The 17937-nt window shown below is 39.3% G+C and overlaps 1 protein-coding gene across 1 annotated transcript in view; it reads right to left on the reverse strand.

The window, feature by feature from the left end:
• ABCA4 (ATP binding cassette subfamily A member 4) overlaps nucleotides 1–17937 on the reverse strand; it is a 75690-nt gene that overhangs the window by 24335 nt on the left and 33418 nt on the right. The window contains exons 16-27 of the mRNA XM_072868787.1: nucleotides 16082–16286; nucleotides 13368–13466; nucleotides 9049–9273; nucleotides 6260–6437; nucleotides 4771–4902; nucleotides 4363–4502; nucleotides 3400–3537; nucleotides 2948–3135; nucleotides 2070–2160; nucleotides 1253–1458; nucleotides 776–824; nucleotides 8–249 (exon numbers count right to left, since the gene is read on the reverse strand). Coding sequence (XP_072724888.1) covers nucleotides 8–249; nucleotides 776–824; nucleotides 1253–1458; nucleotides 2070–2160; nucleotides 2948–3135; nucleotides 3400–3537; nucleotides 4363–4502; nucleotides 4771–4902; nucleotides 6260–6437; nucleotides 9049–9273; nucleotides 13368–13466; nucleotides 16082–16286 — 1893 coding nt within the window. The remainder of the gene's footprint in view (nucleotides 1–7; nucleotides 250–775; nucleotides 825–1252; nucleotides 1459–2069; nucleotides 2161–2947; nucleotides 3136–3399; nucleotides 3538–4362; nucleotides 4503–4770; nucleotides 4903–6259; nucleotides 6438–9048; nucleotides 9274–13367; nucleotides 13467–16081; nucleotides 16287–17937) is intronic.

Raw genomic sequence — 17937 nt, forward strand, 5'->3', positions numbered from 1 at the left:
TCAATACCTGTGCTAGGAAGTCCTTGTGACTGCGGGAGGCATGGTGGAACCGTTTGATGAGCAGTGCTTTGATCTGCTGATGTACAAGCTGAAAACCTTTATACTGTCGGGACCCTTTGCCTTCATTTTGATCTCCTGCTATGCCTACTGGCATTTGAGAAGTGTCATTAGTTTTCAGTGTGGTTTGTTCAGCTGGTTTGTTCTCAGTAGAAGTTTTGCCAAGAGTAGAACCATTTTCTTGAGTGTCTCCTAGGTTAAGATGAAAAGGAGAGAGAAGACACTTTATCCTCCATACCTGAAGGTAGCACAAACATTTTAATGAGCTCCAGATTTTACCAACTGTATATATCACATCACCAGATTGCTTTAACTGCAGCTGCTGCACTGTGGCTGTATCTAGTGGCATCATATGTGTTAACATTCCTCTTACTCAGCAGTATGAACAAGTTAATCAGGTATATAGTTTATGGACTAATGGTCAGCAAAGTACTTTTTATAAAGCTACTAAAACCATTGACATCTGGGGGCTTGACACTCCACTTTTATTTACATAGTTAAGAACCTCATCCAAGCTAAATAAAAGTATTTCTACTGACTTCATCTTGTTTCACAGATATCAAGTCAGGCCCTAAAAACAGATTATTTGCTGACCAAATTTATTTTGGCAAGAACACCATACAAAGGCTGAAAGTTCTGAGGCTGCTCTTTACTTGGCGTTCAGAATACAGAACAGTCCCAAGAAAAGTTTATCAAATACCGATTCATGGATCTATACCTGCTTTTTGCATTCCAGGATCAGCTTCTGCTGTGACCTTTAGGAAAACCTGCCACAGACAAATACATCTCCTGGTTAGGAATAGAACAGGTAATAATCTGACCTCTGGAACACTATACATAATCCTTTAATGCAACAGAAAAAATTTAGATACCTTTTCAGTACTCCTGCTTATTACACAATCAGAGGTCTCTTATGAAATACCTCAGAAAATAAAGAAAGGAACAAACTAAGATACAAAGACAGACAGATTTCAGGATAATGAGTCATGCTCCACAAGGCTAACATGAAGTAAGGCTTGGATCCTTTCTCTACTCCCATCGCAAAGACTTTCTGAGTTTGCCACAGCATCTGTGACTAGGTTTTGAAGGGGATATTAGGAATTAGTAAGATTACATGTTTAAGAACACAAACTGTCTCAGAAAACATTTTGGGGACTGACGGTAAGATCCGCAGATATTTTAATCTGTTTGTTACCTCTTCAAGTGGTGTGTCTGAAACTCCAAAACTGCTGAGTCCCAGGTCATCCAATGTTTCCTCCAGTTCTCTGAAGAGACTGGCATAAGATCGCTGTTTAAAGTGTTTATTGGGCAAAAGGTAAATGAGTTCCTGACCAATGCTTTCAATTAATTTTGCTTCTGGGATATGATGATGAATTACTTCTGCCAGCTCATTCAGATCTCCTGTGAAAAGTCAAAACAGTGTTCAGAGAATGAATATTTAACCATGCTAAGCATGATTTCAAAAGCTGCTGTTTGTACTATACAAAAGGGGACTGCTCTATTACATAACTCACAGATATCTCAGTTAATTCTGTACTAGACTAGGCTATGTTGCTAATTATGCTCTGGAACTATGTAGCAGGAAACTATTTCAGGTCTGTTAATAAAGCACAACAAAATCTTCAGGAATATCTACTTAAGTTGTTCTCTTATGTAGAAAAGCCAGAACAACTTTTTCTGAGAAAGTCAGTTTCCTTTGCTCTAGATATGCTTCAGTCTTCATTAACTAATTACACATTTTGGTGCAGAGTAGTTCAAAACTCAGTCTATACTTCTAAAGCACACAAACTTTCAGTTCATCATCTGTTCCTGAGACTACATATACATCAGAAAGGGGCAATGGTAAGCAAAACCACAAATAAACCTTTTCAAATTCACGTTACAATACAATACAGATGTTAGACACAAGTACTGAAGAAGTAGGCCTCAGCAGCATTGATCTGTAAGATGAGATTGCAGCATAACAGGAGACATAGCTATGTGCTGGAATGCCAAACCATCCCACTTCTTACCATCCAGTTCCTGCTCTGTAGCATCTTCTTTGTCTCTCCGTGCACAGCTGGAGCAGGAGCAGGAGCACTGAGATCCACAGCTACAAAGCGACTAGCATGGACAAGCAACAGATACAAAGATGAAAGCGCTTCAGATACACGCAAAACAGGATGTAAGGGTTGTCAGCCTTTGACTGGCTTGAGTCAGTGAAAAATATGTCACATCTGGAGCATCGTGAACGTATTATACTGAAAGTCATCTGAGGACTGGATTAAGCAGTGTAGAAAAAATAAATCCACCTGCACAAAGCATATCTGTCAGTTCTGAATTGCATGCAAAATATCTGGGGAGATGCGATCAGCAGTGGCCGTGAATATACAGATCATGCTGCTACTAAGACTGGAAGCACTACTAACAGCAGAAAGAATCCAGATCCCTACTTCTCAAATAGGGATCTGTGTGAGACTGGTTTAGCTATGGATAAATGTAGACTCTTCTGGTGTCTGAGCTAGTTACTAGACTACACCATGTTTACAACCAGTGTACTGCAAAAGCAAAAATCAGAAACACCTGTATGTGGACAAATGCAACTTGATTAGTAAAAGTTTAGACATACTTAACTGACAAGAGCAAACTATACACCACTGAGGGTTTCATATCCACCTATTATTTTCACCTGTTTGGCTGAATTATAAAACCAGAGATTTTTTACAGAGACTCATGTATCCATATAATGTCATGAGGTGTCTTAAAATTTTCTCATTGCTTTCTTAATTTTGAAGTCAGTTTTGTACACGGCCTCAAGCAGCACTTAACTGCTTTCTACCTTGGTGCAGCGCATGAATTACGTATAAGTATTTTTCAGGTTATACGTGCAGGGAGGGAGCTACATACTTACTATAGCCCTTCCAATTCTGGTGTTTTTCATCTTGCGAACAAGAGTGAGATAGAAGCCAGACCCAAAGCAGTTTTTTAGGAATACGGGAGAGCCTGAGCAGAAGAGTTTCCCTTGGGATATGATGGCTACTCTGTCTCCAAGGATGTCTGCCTCATCCATGTGATGGGTTGAGAGGATGATGGTTCTGCCTAGAAGGAAGAAGGAGGAATATTCAAGGCATGGACTCTCTCTGGAACTGTGCTTAGTTTTTTGGCAATTAATGCACCAGACCCAGGTCCCAGGTTTGCCACATCCATAGGAATCTGTTCAAAGAATCTTGTTTGCTTGTATTCATATCCCACTACTCATGACAGTTTACACAGCAGGCACATGCTGCATCTATGACAGGTTTTAAAAAAAAAAAAAAAACAACAAAAAAACCCCACCTCAATTTCCACTCTCAAACCTGTTACCTGAGCGATACTTCAGCAGAAGATCCCAGATAGATCGCCTGGAATATGGATCAACTCCAGAAGTGGGCTCATCCAAGACTACCACTTTTGCTTCGCCAACAAAAGCAATGGCAACAGACAGTTTCCTTTGCATTCCACCTACCAGAGGACAGACACATCCAGGAGTCTGAGATGAGTTACGTAAGTGGCAGGGATGTAATTAACACTGCTTTTCAGTGTGGAAACAAACTGATACAAGTAAAACAAAACCCATCCTCAGACAAATATTTCTGCAAAGTTAAATCAATAGTCACATTTTTCTTCTGAAGTTCAGAACAGCTTGTTCAAAATTTTATTATTTTTTTAAAATATATTTTTCATCTATGTGTTGCATTTTCTGCTTTTTGCCAGAAGCAAAAGCAGGAAGATATGAGATTTTCATGTTCTCATGTGAAACTAGCCAACTTTTATAGTTGCAATCAGGACAAAGTAGTATAAGAACACCTGGCTGTTTATTCTAATCAGCTTTTGAAACTGAAAGTGAAATGCGTTCAAATACACTATGTGTATTTGTACCTTTAGAATGAAAGAAATTACTCCTACCAAATAACACAGTATTATGGAGTACTGATCCAAACAGGGGAGCAGCATGATAGTATAATATTTCATTTGCCTTGAAATAATAGAATATTGTATTTTGTTTTTTCTTGCATTGATGGATGTTTTTTTATATACTAATTTAAAAATAACAGCTTTAAATATATTTAAATTTGTTGTATATTTATAAGAAACAAAAGCTTTAGGGGCAGGTTGTGCCAGCTTTACTATTTGTACAGTCCCATTTACTCTTCAAGAGTAAAGACCTCCCCCTCCATGCACAGTGATGTGTCAGAATATGGCCTCAAACATGTAATTCAAGCAATAATTGGCCAAAGACAAAGAAAAGGCGGCAGAAAAAACATCTTAGAACAATCCTGTGGGCACCTGACAAATTCTGAGCTTCTTCATTCCTTTTATGGGTAAGGCCCATATCTTCTAGCATTGTTTCCAACTCTTGCTCAGCTTCATCCCTGGATCTCCCTTTCAGTTGAGAATAAAACAAGATGTGCTCTGCTACAGTAAGGCTGTGAAATCAGATAGAAAGGCACCAAGGCAATTTAAATGAATAAGCAGATTTTTTCCCAAGCAGCAATAAATTCACTCTAGCTTTATCTTGCTAAAAGAAGAGGGGCTGCTTTACTCTAAATCTGGATCACAGATCTTCTCTGGGAGAAGTGCCTCAGAGATACACCTACTGCCAGCACAGTAAGAGAAAAAACGCAGGCTTTGGGGATGTGTCAAGCATGCAGACTGGAACCCTTATTCTTAAACCTAGTATGGAATGGTACTTACTGATTGAATAAAATGTTGTACTGAGGGCACATGCCTAATCTGTGCCGAATGGAGTCCATGTGAGTCTGAATATCCAGGCCACCAATCAGTATAGTTCCAGAGGTGGGTGGGAAGAGGCCTGTCAGTATTGACCTGGGAAAATAAAATGAGGAAATTCCCACTCTCCTATCTTTCTGTGCCAGATTAGGAAGACGCATTGCATGATTCCACTAGATGGAGCATGATGACTTTTTACTATGAGCCTTGATGAAACAACTCCAGTAAAAAGCATACATATAAATACTCTTGCCCTGCTACAGTGAGAATCTTGTGGATCTGCTAACGTAATTTTTGATACACCTGTCTGTATGGTTCTAGCCTGCATTAAAAAAACTGTTTAGTCAGCTACTCTGTTTCAGAGTAGTTTGTTCAGCATGCTACATCACCCTTATGTACAAATGGGTCACAAATGAAGCTCACTAGGATCAAGATAGAGAATAATGGTTTGAGGTCTCCAGCCACACTGACTCATGCCCAGGACCTTTATTTTCTGTAAAATGGAAGGGGGCCCAATGTTATGTTGCAAAATGGGTGGAACCTGTTACTAGATTTGAATGAATAACAGATTTTTCAGTTCTGAAAATTTCAAAGCAATAGACATTTTTGTTTTTATCAGGAGAATAGAAAAACAAATTTACAAAACATTTCAGCTGATTAGAATGCTTTTATTTTGGGTCAAACAAATTCCTTGCAGAACAACTAAAAAATTAAAAGGCAATTTAAAGTGCATTTGAAATAAAAGTATTTTTTAATTAAAAAACCTAAAGTGTTCTGCTAGGAAACTTCATAATGAAACACTTCAGTTCTTTCAACGTTTGGTGAACTTGTTACAGACTCATGAAATGTTTTCTTCACCAATTAATCCTATTTTGCCAAATAAAGTTCTGTATAAAGAAAATTAAACATTCCTGAAGTCCAGCTTCATGAGATGCTAGGATTCTAGGACTAGAGGCACATTTTAATCTGGACATGGATCTTGCATATATGTAACCATTTTGTCTAAAGAGGGCCTGTATTTTATACTCCTTTGCACACAGACCAAAAAATGTGACTGACTTAAAACCAGTTAGACAAGAGAAACCAAGAACACGTGGAGTGTGGTGGCTTTCAAATCTTCAGCTCTTTCAGCCAGAAGATCCTTCTCCCTCTTCACCTATCTGGAGTTTGGCCATGGGAAATTAATTCTGGGGGAGATAATTGCTTCCTTCTCTCTAGACTTTCACTTGTTTGTGTCATGCATTGCCTCCCTCCCAGGGTTTTAGCTAATCCAGGATATCTTCTCTTTGCCTAGGGGCTGCATTTCCCTGTCTGGAAAAAGCTTGATGTTGTGCATCAAGCTAGCTGCAGGGGTGGTAGAGAGACAAGGGAAGAGCGAAAAGAGAAGACTGCTCCTCAGGACAGAGTGATAGAGCACTGCCCTGGATTTGTTTCTTCTAAAATACAGACTTACATGGTGGTTGTCTTTCCTGCTCCATTGTGACCAAGGAAAGCTGTGATCTGGCCCTCATAAAAAGTAATATTCATCCCATCTACTGCTGGCTTGGGCCTGTTCGCAAAAATCTTCACCAGGTTCTGAATGCATACTCCTGGAATCAATCCTGTTGGCTCAGGCTCAAAGAAGGTATTTACTTGAAAGGCAAGAAATCAAGAATGAAAAAATAATAAAAGCACATGTTTCAATCCCAGTTCTGATGATGACACATGAGTAAGTGCAGAAGCAACAGCACATACCCAGTAAAATACAGCATCATATGCCAGGGCTGGATTCTCCAGTCACACCAGTACCAAACTGAGGCAAGATTTCTAACTGCAGTGCAATTTATTTAGATTCACCGACGTATCAATGACAGGAGAAGTGGAGCCGAGAATTGTAATGGTCTGTGGAGAGGTAACTTATTGGATCAGGTGAAGCTGAACATGCTTTCTGTTTTCATTGTGTAGCAGTAATATTATTTGGGATTGTTGTCTGTAGGTACTTAGATAGGCTGAGAGATTACATTAAACAAGCAGCAGGTTGCCTTTCTAGCCAGGCTGAAATCTGCCTTTCAAATCATCTGCCCAGCTGTGCATTCTTTTACCATGATGCTTTAAAAAAACCCAACATTTGCCTTTAATCCTGGTAGGTGAAATTTACCCCCTTACTGAGGCCAGCTCAAGACTTAGGCAGTACCTAACATGAGCACTACATAGGATGGCTTTCTCTCAGGATTAAAAATGCATTATTGTAAATAGCACCATCAGGATGTTTTATTGCATCAGCTTCTAGACAAAACAAACCTCCTTTGAAGTAAATTAAGCCCTTGGGCAATGTGAATTATAGGAGTTGAGAAATTTAAAGACCCTGTCCACTTTTGTTTACACAGAATGCTTAAAGCTTTGTAGGGAGGCTTGTTTTGCAATTGCAGTTTACTTAAATTGTTCAGTACCCAGCAGGCCTGTGTGGAGAGCAGCCAATGCCATCTGGGTGAAACCAGCCCCACCTCCATCAGTGACTTGTATGACTGTCATTATCAACAATACTTAGGAAAAAGTCCCAAATATGTTGTACAGGAGAGAGCTGTGTATACTACAGAGCAGCTGAAATAGTTCATCTAGAATGGGTAGCTTTATTTTAAATAAAATTTTGTCTATGACAAACTTTTCTTTTGCTTTGTGAAGGAATCTAGGTTTCCTTTTACCTTACTGGGCCAAATACAAACATCCCTATATTTACAAAAGTTGACATGGAGTCTGGCTAGATAGTTCTGCATATATTGGCAATTCAGGTACCATCCTCAGTTTTATATGTATCACAAGCTCAATTCATATTTGCCTGCAAGACTCACTGACAAGTTCTGAGGCAAATTCTCTGATGACCTCCCCCAGTATCTGCTTTGCATCACCTGAAGGACACTGGCAGAGGACTGAGCTCCCTTTTTTTGTGATTCCTATTTCTCCATTCTGATCCTATTCCCTCAATGCAATTTTGGGCCATTTAGATCTTTCTTCAGAGGTGGCAGCATTTGTGGGGGATGTGGATAGGGCCTTGGTGAAAGCTCTGCTTAAAATGTATCAAGCAATTAGGACAGATTTACAGTGTGTCTGCCCTGCTCTGCTAACCTGTACTAGTATTGGACTGCATTAGAGTTAAGCCATCAGAACTACTCTCCATTTCCCATCCCATTACTCTTACATGAAGCACTAGCTCTTACAGAAAGCCATTTTGGAAACTGTGTCCTTGAACCATAACAGGTCTGCTCTTGGCTTCTCCACATGTCTACCAGTTCCTATGTGGCTGGCTGAAAGGGAAGGCAGGCTTTTTTGTGCAGTGACAGGCAAAGCCCTTCCTCTGTGGCCATGGAGCAGCTGGAACCTGGGAGCTGATGAGTACAGCACCACAAAGATAAGACAGTACTAGGAGAAGATTGGCTGAAATAACCTTTGCCCTCTGCCTGTCTTTTTTCTTTTGAAGTCCTGTCCTGTTTCCATTCACCCTGAATGCATGTTTTCAGTGCCTACGTGAGGAGCTCTGATGACCCCACTTTTATCTCTAGCTTTTCAAGAGAGTCAGAGTGGGCCCAGAGCTGTCTGTAGCAGTTACTTTTGCTACAGAATCCACATACATTCCTCTGAGCGTCACATATAGAAAACTCTTCTGGCTCCCCACAAAAGAAGACATTGGGACTTGAAAACAAGGCAGGCCATTCAGGAATTCTTAGGTGGTGGCTAATGTCAGCATCAGAAAAGGCTGCATACAGACACACAGCATTTCAGATAAATCCCTTTGAAACCAGCCTTTCCCTACAGATGTAAGACACACTAAAGATAGGCTAAAAAAAAAAAGAGGGGGGGGGGGCTAGGAGGAAAGAACATTCCTCTCAGCATAAATATTTTTATTGAAGTCATGGCTCTGTTTAATTCCAATCAATGTATGTGTCTCTGAGGCTTCCCTCAGCATGAACACTAACTTGCTATAGAAACAGCCTGCGTTCACTCAATAAAAAACAAGTTACAGAGCTCTTCTGGAAGGCAGCTCTCTTATGCATAAAATATTCTAAGGGATTGTGAATGTAGAGTAATCAGTAAGAGGGGTAGCTGGGAGAGTTGATGCCTCTCCTAAGCTTAGCTCTGGCAGTTGCATGCTGTCCTCTGTAGCCTACTGGGCTCTCGTAGTTTGACTCCAATCATTCCTACGTCTAGTTTGTTATGAAGTACAATGAGTATAGTATCTCAGAAGTACTCAGGTTGCTCTCTCCTTACTATTAATTTCATCTTTGTCCTGGACATCTGTCTTAGGCTTCCCCTGCTCGCCGGGTTCTTTTTCTCGTTTGTGTTTACATTGTTTGTTTTTACCATCCTTCTCCCCCTGGTTGTCACTCTTTTCTTCTGGCTTTTCAGGTTCTTCAGATTTCTTTGTTCTGCTCTCATTTTTTCTCTCGTCCATTGTCTTCTGATCCACATGGCCTTCTGACTCTGGACTTTTTTCTGTATAAACCAAAAGTAACCAACATTTAATTAATCAAAATTTAATTTCCTCTTATCTCTAGAGGTGCTTTGAGGAAAAGGAGGTAGCCATAATCCTTGAGGTCTCCAAGAGCATTAATTGTCAGTGCTTTACTCAGGTTAGGAACACAGCACTCAAAGCCATCTAGCTCAAAATCTGCTTCACAGTGTCAGGAACAGATATTTAAGGAAGATGACCAACAATTTTGCAATTACAGACTCAGAGTAGAAGATCCTGACTAATATTAGGTACATGCTTTATATTTTGTCAGTGCAGCTCTAGACCAAATTCTTCACCACATGAAGAGAAAGGCCATACAAACATTTCCCAGACTTACAGGTACTGAGAGAAGAAAAACAAAATGAAAAGGTTAAATGAAAAGCAAAATGCTAAGCTGCTACTTAGATTAAGAGACTAGCTCCAGGCCAGAGTGAATGAGTTGGTGTTAGCTTTTGTACAAGAATTTCTGGGTTTCCAATTTGGGCTTAGGCCTTGCTGCCATGAAGGAAAACAGTCACATAAAATCACTAATGGGGACAGGCTTGAAGCAGGAAGAACAGTGATGTAAGAAGAGGGAGCCCCTGAAGGAATTGTTTACATAACACAAATTCAAGCTGGCAGCATAGAGTGCAACTAGCACAATTGTAATTTATCAGATGGCCTAGGACTTAGTTTTGCTGTGAAATTTCACCATAACTTTCTGCTATAAGAAATTTTAGCCTGTAAAACTGTATAAAATTACCTGGTGCACAAATAGCAACATAAACAAGTTCATCACGTCACCTAAAATGGCAAAGTGGGGGATACAAAAGAGCAGTGATAGAAGTAAATTTTTAAAGTACCAAGATAATTTACCAGTTTAGCTTCATTTTCAGCTGTTTCATTTACATTATCTGACATTTTCTTATGCAGTTTATTTCCCAACACATTAACCAGTTACGATAAATTAAGAAAATGCTTAGTATTACCCTTGAAGGAAAGATATGAGTTGAAAAAAGTTCTACAGTTGTTCATGTAAGCTGAGGCACTGAAGAGTCTTAGTTCTTCAAATAGGTAAGAACCACGTGCCTCCTACAAAGGAATTAATCAGACATGACCTTTCCAACTGTCCCTGCTTGAGAAAACCCAAAGCAGAGTTTTGTAGAAGAGAGGATGAAATAAGTATCAGCACACTCAGGCTAGCTGAGATAATAATGGAATAATTTGGATCAGAAGGGACTTCCAAAGATCTCCAGTTCAATCCTCAAAAAATAGGGCCAATTCAGATCACAGTGACTATCTCCAAAAATGGAGACTTCACAACCTGAGCAACCTGTTCCAGTGTTCTAGCTAACTTGACAATAATTTTTGTCTCATATTGAATAAGAATTCCTGTTTTCCAACTTACATCCATTGCCTCTCATACTTGCAGTAGGCACATCTGAGAAGTCTAGCTCTATCTTAGCTTTCTCTCTTAAGGCTGAGCAGATCCAGCTCTCTTAGCATGTCCTCGTATGTTATATGCTCCAGCTCCTAATCAATTTGGTGGCTCTTTACTGAGCTCCCTCCAGTATCTCTATGTCTTCCTTTCAATGAGGATCCCCAAACTGGACAACACAGTACTCCAGATGCAGTCTCACAAGTGCTGACTAGAAGGGAAGGATCACTTCCCTTGAACTGATGGCTATACTCCTGCATCCAAGTTCAGGATGCATCTGGTCTTCTTGGCTACACAGGCACACTTGATGGCTCATGTTCAACATGTTGTCAACCAGACCTTTTCTACAAAGCTAGCTGCCTGCCAGGCAGGCGGTGGCCAGTATGCATCGTCTTGTGTACTTATTCCATCCCAGACACAGTATTATGCATTTACTTTTGTTGAACTCCATGAGGTTCCTATAAAGCCATTTCTCCAGCCTGTTGAGGTCCCTCTGAAGAGCTGCCCTGTGCTCCACTGTTCCCTCCAATTTGGTATCTTCCATAAACTTGCTCATGGTGCCCTCTATCCCATCACTTAGGCTGTTAATAAAGTCATTAAACAGTATTAAGTCCAGTGTCAGTCCCTGTCAGACCCCTGCCACTAATAACCGGTCCCCAGTTATGCTTTGTACTGCTGATCACAATCCTTTGGGCCCAACAGTTCAGTCAATTTTCTACCCACTTCAGTGTCCACTCAAGCAGCCTGTATATCATCAATTTGGCTATCAGAATATTATGTGAACCCATGCTAAACCCCTTGCTAAAGTCAAGTTAAATGGCATCCACTGCTCTCCCTTTCTCCATTGATCCAGTCATCACAGAAGAAAATCAGACTGGTTAGGCAAGATTTGCTCTTGGTAAATCCATGTTCATTATGTCCTATCACCTTGTCCTTCATGTTCTTGGAATGGCTTCCAGAAGTACCTACCTCTTAATCTTACCAGGGACTGATAAGCATCAGCAGAACTAGGATGAGAACTGTGGAAGGGACTGCAAGATTGCCCTGTTTTTTCTCAACAGTGAACTGTTAGATCAGCTCAGCTATCTGATGTAATGTCGCCTACAAAATAAACTCTAGGCTTCACTTAAGCAAAATGTTTTATCTAAGTAATCTAAAAAATGCTATTAAAAACTCATAAAATAAAAAAACCTGGCGATAAAGTAGTAGCCATAAACTTTTCTGTTGCTGACCTACCTGAGCAACTGAATATTTTGGGGCTTTCAAGCCTTCTCACAACCTTTAGTTTGGGTACTAAGAAATCACGAGTCCGCCTTGTATTGGAAATATATTAAAGAACACACAGAACTTATGAGGCATTAAAATAACCAGAAAATAGATTTCATTTCTACTAAATTTAGGCATAAACTAAATAAATAGAAAAAGTTAAAATCCTGTAAGTAACTGTGCTCCAAATGTGAGATATTCAAAGGAGCTCTGGTGCAGGATATGCCCAAATTCCATGGAAAGTCAATGAGGTGTACTGGCTGACATCTTATCTGGGTCTTCGGAAATTTTCCGTTCATCTATAAACATGCTGCAAAGTCCTCCTTTGGCTCTTTCCTCCTCCTTCCTATACTGTCAAATTCTAATCTAGTGGGCAGCATTTGCAAAGCCGAAGGAGGTATCAGACTCCATAATATCTAGGCAAACCTCCACCATTCCGAATACTCCCACAGCAAGTCTAAAGAAAAACCTGTTCGTTCCCTCAGAATGTATCAGAAGGCAAAGCCTCTTCAAAAAACCCACTGTTATAACCTCCTCTTTTCTAATCAAAACATGTGAGCAGTGGACATATTATCAGCATGTTCACAGAAAGGTTTAGGTTCATATCATATTTCATATCATATCAATAGGTATCACCCTGAGATGAGTCTGCCTTGTCAGCAGTCTGTCTGAGTTGATGAAGGGTAAAGATGGTAATGAGAAGACTGAAGACATTATTGCTTCATCTATCATTTTGATTGGTTTCACTGTTACCTTGTAAATATAAGACAGATTTCAAAACACCACCTTCAGCAAGCCTCTATTCCAGACATTAATCATCATTCTGCATTAATTCCTATTTTAATACAATCACCCACATGTTGTTCTTAACTAGTCCAGTATCAATGCACAGAAAAAAAATCTGCAAAAGCAGGACTTTTGCACTGATTCAAGTTGGTCGAAGGGTGGCATCAATTTTGATCTTGCTTAAAGCCCAAAGTAAACAAACTTAAATTAGTGTCAAACTAGATAGAAAAGAATCAGGTTTAGAAAAATGGGGGAGCCTCAGTGTAAATAAGATCAACATTGTATTTCATTTTGACTCATTTCACAAATGCTGTGTTGGGCAATAAGAACTCCTTGAATGTCTCAAAAGGTGTTGGTTAGAGAGTGGGGGTTTGATGTTGCTTGTTAACTCATGCTTTAAAGCTCTCAGATGGAACAATGGCTCACCTCTAATAACTCTAATAATATGAGGCCACTCCAAGTTCAAAGGCACCTGCTGAGGTTCCTAGTGTATGGCTGTCTCTAATCTTTGCAGCAGCTCAGGTAATGGAAATGTTACACAGTCACCTCTAAGTGGATCAGTGGTTTTGAAGTTATTTCTAAACACCAAAGTTTAAAAGAACTCACCATCAGCAGTTGCTGTTTTCTCAGCTTTTGGGTTTCTAGAGCCAAGCCAGTAAGATTCCTGCACAGGGAAATACCAAGGCTGTGGTAGCCCATAGTCCCCTAAAACAAAAATAAGTAGGTGAAGTGCACTTCATAAACACATTCCTCAGTGGGCGTAACTTCATCTAGGCAAAGTCTGAGCTATAATTATAAACACTTGCAGTCCTAGTGTTGCATATCAGAAGGTCAAACCATCCACCAAGTACCTGACAGAACAGATTTTGTTTGCAGATTTTTTTTTCTTTCGGACAGGAGTAAAATATTCAGAAAATATGTGATCTGATTGGCCTTACCTTTTCTAAAGTAGAATGTGGTTTAATTACAGAATGAAGCTATTCCCTACATGGGGACAATTTGAATCCTCACCAAGTAGGCAGCAGCTGCCAAGGAACATCCTGATTGCTTAAGATGGGATCCCAGCCCCACTCAGGGATTTTCTTTGAAGGTCCACTTAACACTTGGGGATTGACATAAGTGAAAAGCTTATTATATTTACACTTATTACCCTGGGCCTGAATTCAGAACTGGCAATGAGAAGATACTCTGGCTGTTATTTCAGCACACAGCCTTGCAGGAAAAGTGACAGAGTGATCCTTTTCTTAAGCAGAAATGGGCTTTTTTGGTCACAGGTTAATTCTGTTTTGAAAAGAGAAAGTACAATAACATTATCAGTTCTTGTCAGGCCAGACCAGAACTAGTGCAAGTCAACACTGCTTTCCTGAAACATATTGATTTATAGAATGCAGGGATTTGAGCTGCTACATTTAAAACCGGCATCCTTGTTAACCTGGACGTTATTGGCCTTGTGCTACTTATTCAAAATAAGCAAAGGGAATTTGTTATGCTCCCTGAAAGATGGTCAGTTTTTCTATATTGAAAGCCACTGTTTATGAAAGCATCTGCTTATTTCTGACTTACCAAAAATACCCTGTATGTCAGGCAACCACTTGTACTCCCATTAATGCACACAAACGCCCTGTCTGCATCCGTAAGCAGTTTGCCTTGCACTTGTTATGGACTGGATTACACCCCTTTGAAGCTGGTGGCTAAAACAACTCCTTCTCATTCAGGATGAATGCAAAACCCAAGTATACCCATTATGGAGCAGAATGCTCAAATAGCCAAAGGACCAGTGTGCCAATGGGTGGTTGGCTGCAGAGAAAACTTGAGCAGGAGCTGAACCATATGGTTCAAAGGATTATCCAGGGAACTCATATAGTAAGCTCAAAGATTACAGCATTGATTTGGTAGGTCTGCATGTGTGTGACAGAGAAATGCTATGAGAAATTCCACAGAAACAGAGGAGCGGAAAGCCAAGGAGACACTCAGAGCAAATATTGGGAGGAACTGAAGCTAATGAATAGAAGCCCTGAGAGGCATTACTTTTGTGTAAAGTGCTGGCTGAAAAAAAACAACTTGGATCTATGAGCAAAGAAACTCCTGTTGTTTAATTCCTGCTGTGTTCATGGAAATAGTACATCATCCATTCTTTTTCAAATAAACTGCCTTGCAACATGGGCTTCTCCAAAGAGGAACTTTTAGGAAAGTTACTGCAAATCAGCTTTGAAAATAAGTATGTTAAAATTGCATTAAACTTCTTTGTGATGACACATTTCTTAAAAAATGAAAAGGCACTAATTTGGTGTAGCATAGCTCACTTTGGTAGGGACACAAACAAAGCAGACTTAAGGTCATATTTTAATTTTGAAGCAAAATATCCTCAGGCACATCTAAAACCATTTAACAAATCCTTATCTTTTCTTGATTTGGATTAACTATCATGAGTGACACGTGCAGACAAGCACCATCTTACCTTATCCATCATTAATTTTCCTTTATAGCTAGAAAATCTGCAAGATCTCAAATTCTGAGTAACCACTCAAGGAAAAAAAAAAAAAAAAAGATAGCCATCTGCCAAGAAATACATTTTGGAACTGCAGTTTACATGTGGGAGTAATACATTAATGAAAAGAAAGCTCACTTGCTTGTGCAGCATAAGAGTCTGCATTTATTATATTGTAACAATATTCAATAAGAAGCAAGATAACAATTTAAGCTACAAGGACAAACCATTTTGTCACAAAGAAAGTTCCCAAACTTTGTAATTGATAACAAAGAAAATCCTTTTGTGAACTCGCACTAGAACCAGGATTCCCATTTAGAAATAAAATAAATCCACACAGAAACTTTCACAGCTGCCTAGGACACAGCATGTCTCAGGAAACAGTACCATCCTTTAAGAAACAGTCGGCCTAATGTGGCCATAGTATATATTAACTAGAACTGTTATTTCTACATTTTCAAAAATTTAAAAAATTCTTTCTAGAAATGGTTGAAACTTCTCAAAAGAAAAATATGTACACAAATTGGCTTTTAACATATAATCTTTTTTTAGATTTATTTTCTATTTAGATTTTAAAACAGGACCAGAAATTGCATCTTCCTTCTTACTCTTTCCTCCTATTCCATTCTTTTCAGGACTAAAATATGAGAAAGGAAAAAGAGAGAAAAGTGGGAGCCCTTAATAAACCAGTGGTGCTATGCTATACTGGATACGACTCATGGTCTACAATGTCAAATACACTTTTTCTGACAGAGAAATACTCAGAGACTGATTAGATTAACACAATTTACAACAACTACCACTACTTCATATGAGTAAGAAATTTACATACCTGGAAAAACATTATCAAGATACCAAGAAAGTATTCCATAGAGAAAAGCATCAAAAAGCATCATTTTAATGGAAAAAAGAAAACTATATTCATCTCCTTCCAGGGGACTGGTTCTGATGTTACCCCACTGTAGGCCAAGACCTTGCTCTTCATAGCGTGACAAGTATTCTGTACCAAAACCAAAAGCTACTTGAGAAAGCAAACTCTGGAATAAAGGACAAATGACATTCAACTCAGACAGAGGGACATTTTGTAAAGCAACCACAAAAAAGACGACCTTTAGGGACTGGACTTCAAAACTTGATAATGCCTAACAAATGATCAGGGAAAAGTGGTTTCACTTTTATATGGGACTGGGATGTTTAATCCTCTGGATGGTGGCAATTCTAAGCAGTATTTAGCCATAATAGACTAAATTCAACCTTGGCTGTACTTTCTTTAGCTACTAGGCAACATTTCACAGCTTGGTTTTTTTCATTAATGTCTCTGTTCAGAAAATACTATTAATGCATCTAGAAGTTTGCAGTGTACACCTTTGCCTGTCTTGGAGAAACAAAATATTGCCTGAGTGTATGGGGCAGGGCCACTATGAGTAACAAGACAGAAAGTACATCAGGTGCTCAGGATAAGGAAAACCACAACCATCCCCTCCCCTGGTACCCTGCTACCTCCCGTGCTACCTAGTTCTCACACAATAAACCAATAAACCAGTAAAGTATCCAAACATCCTCTTCAATGTTGCATTGCAAAAACAGAGCAAGAAGTGATATAGCGCTGTTTCACAGGATATATAGTTCAGCCAGGAATGCCAGACCTTAGGAAATGAGGGGACAAGAGGGATCCCAAAAGCAACTCTCAGTGAGGCCTTATCATAGTGTGCTAAGTAAAAATGTTTGGTTTTCAGCAACATATTAATTGTTCAATTACTTTACTTGCCCTTAAAAGTTTTTATTTTTTCTTCAGGCCCCCTGCACATGCACACCTCGACCCTTATCATCCGTTGTAATTAACTCTTCTTCAGATACTAACCTTTGAACAACAAATATAAGACCAAACATATCAGGAACACAGAAAAATATTCATGGCTTATGGCCAGCAAATATCCTTTCTTACATGGATGCCTCCTCCTTCACTTTAGAGTGAGAAGAGAGTTGTCTTTATGCTTAGACAGTGTGCTAGTCTCAAGATTTCTTCCCAAATCAGGACCTGTCAGAGGCCAACCCTACTAATTTCCTGACTTAATGACAGGATCAAGTTTTGCACTTTATTTCCTTAATTGGTAGAACTAAAAATGGTATATACTACATCTGATCAGTTGTATCATCTACAACTACATCAGTTAAGAAAGCTGATTCATAGCCATATTTACAGTTAGTTATAGCTTTTTTTTTTTTTTAAAGAGTTTTGTTTTCTTTTTCCTTTTTCATTAGATTTCCTAATGCAACAGGAGAAGACAGTACTTCTCTTTACCTAGGTTGTTAGAATCCTCAGCAAAGATGGGGAGACTGGATTCAAACACCCACTTCCCTTCCTGATTCACTGGGCAATAGAAAATCAGTCTGAATAATTTTGCAAGTTCACAGTTCCATTTCAAAAAACAGGAAGAAGTTTCCAGCTCCCCTGAATTGTTAAGCATCTTACCTATTATGGAAGAGAACCAACAAGGAAGCACTGCATGGATAGTGTCTACAACCTCTTAGACAGAAAATATTTCCCAGAACTTTGGCACTTGGGTTCAAATCCTAACTGTATGTTCGGCTAAAGAAGGAATGTGAACCTGAAGTCTTCTCATCCTTAGATATTACCCTGTTAACTAGGTTATAGCACATGAGAAAGATAACTGCCCCCATTTTGTG

Source organism: Ciconia boyciana, chromosome 7, assembly GCF_034638445.1.
Source record: "Ciconia boyciana chromosome 7, ASM3463844v1, whole genome shotgun sequence".
Classification (NCBI taxonomy): domain Eukaryota; kingdom Metazoa; phylum Chordata; class Aves; order Ciconiiformes; family Ciconiidae; genus Ciconia; species Ciconia boyciana.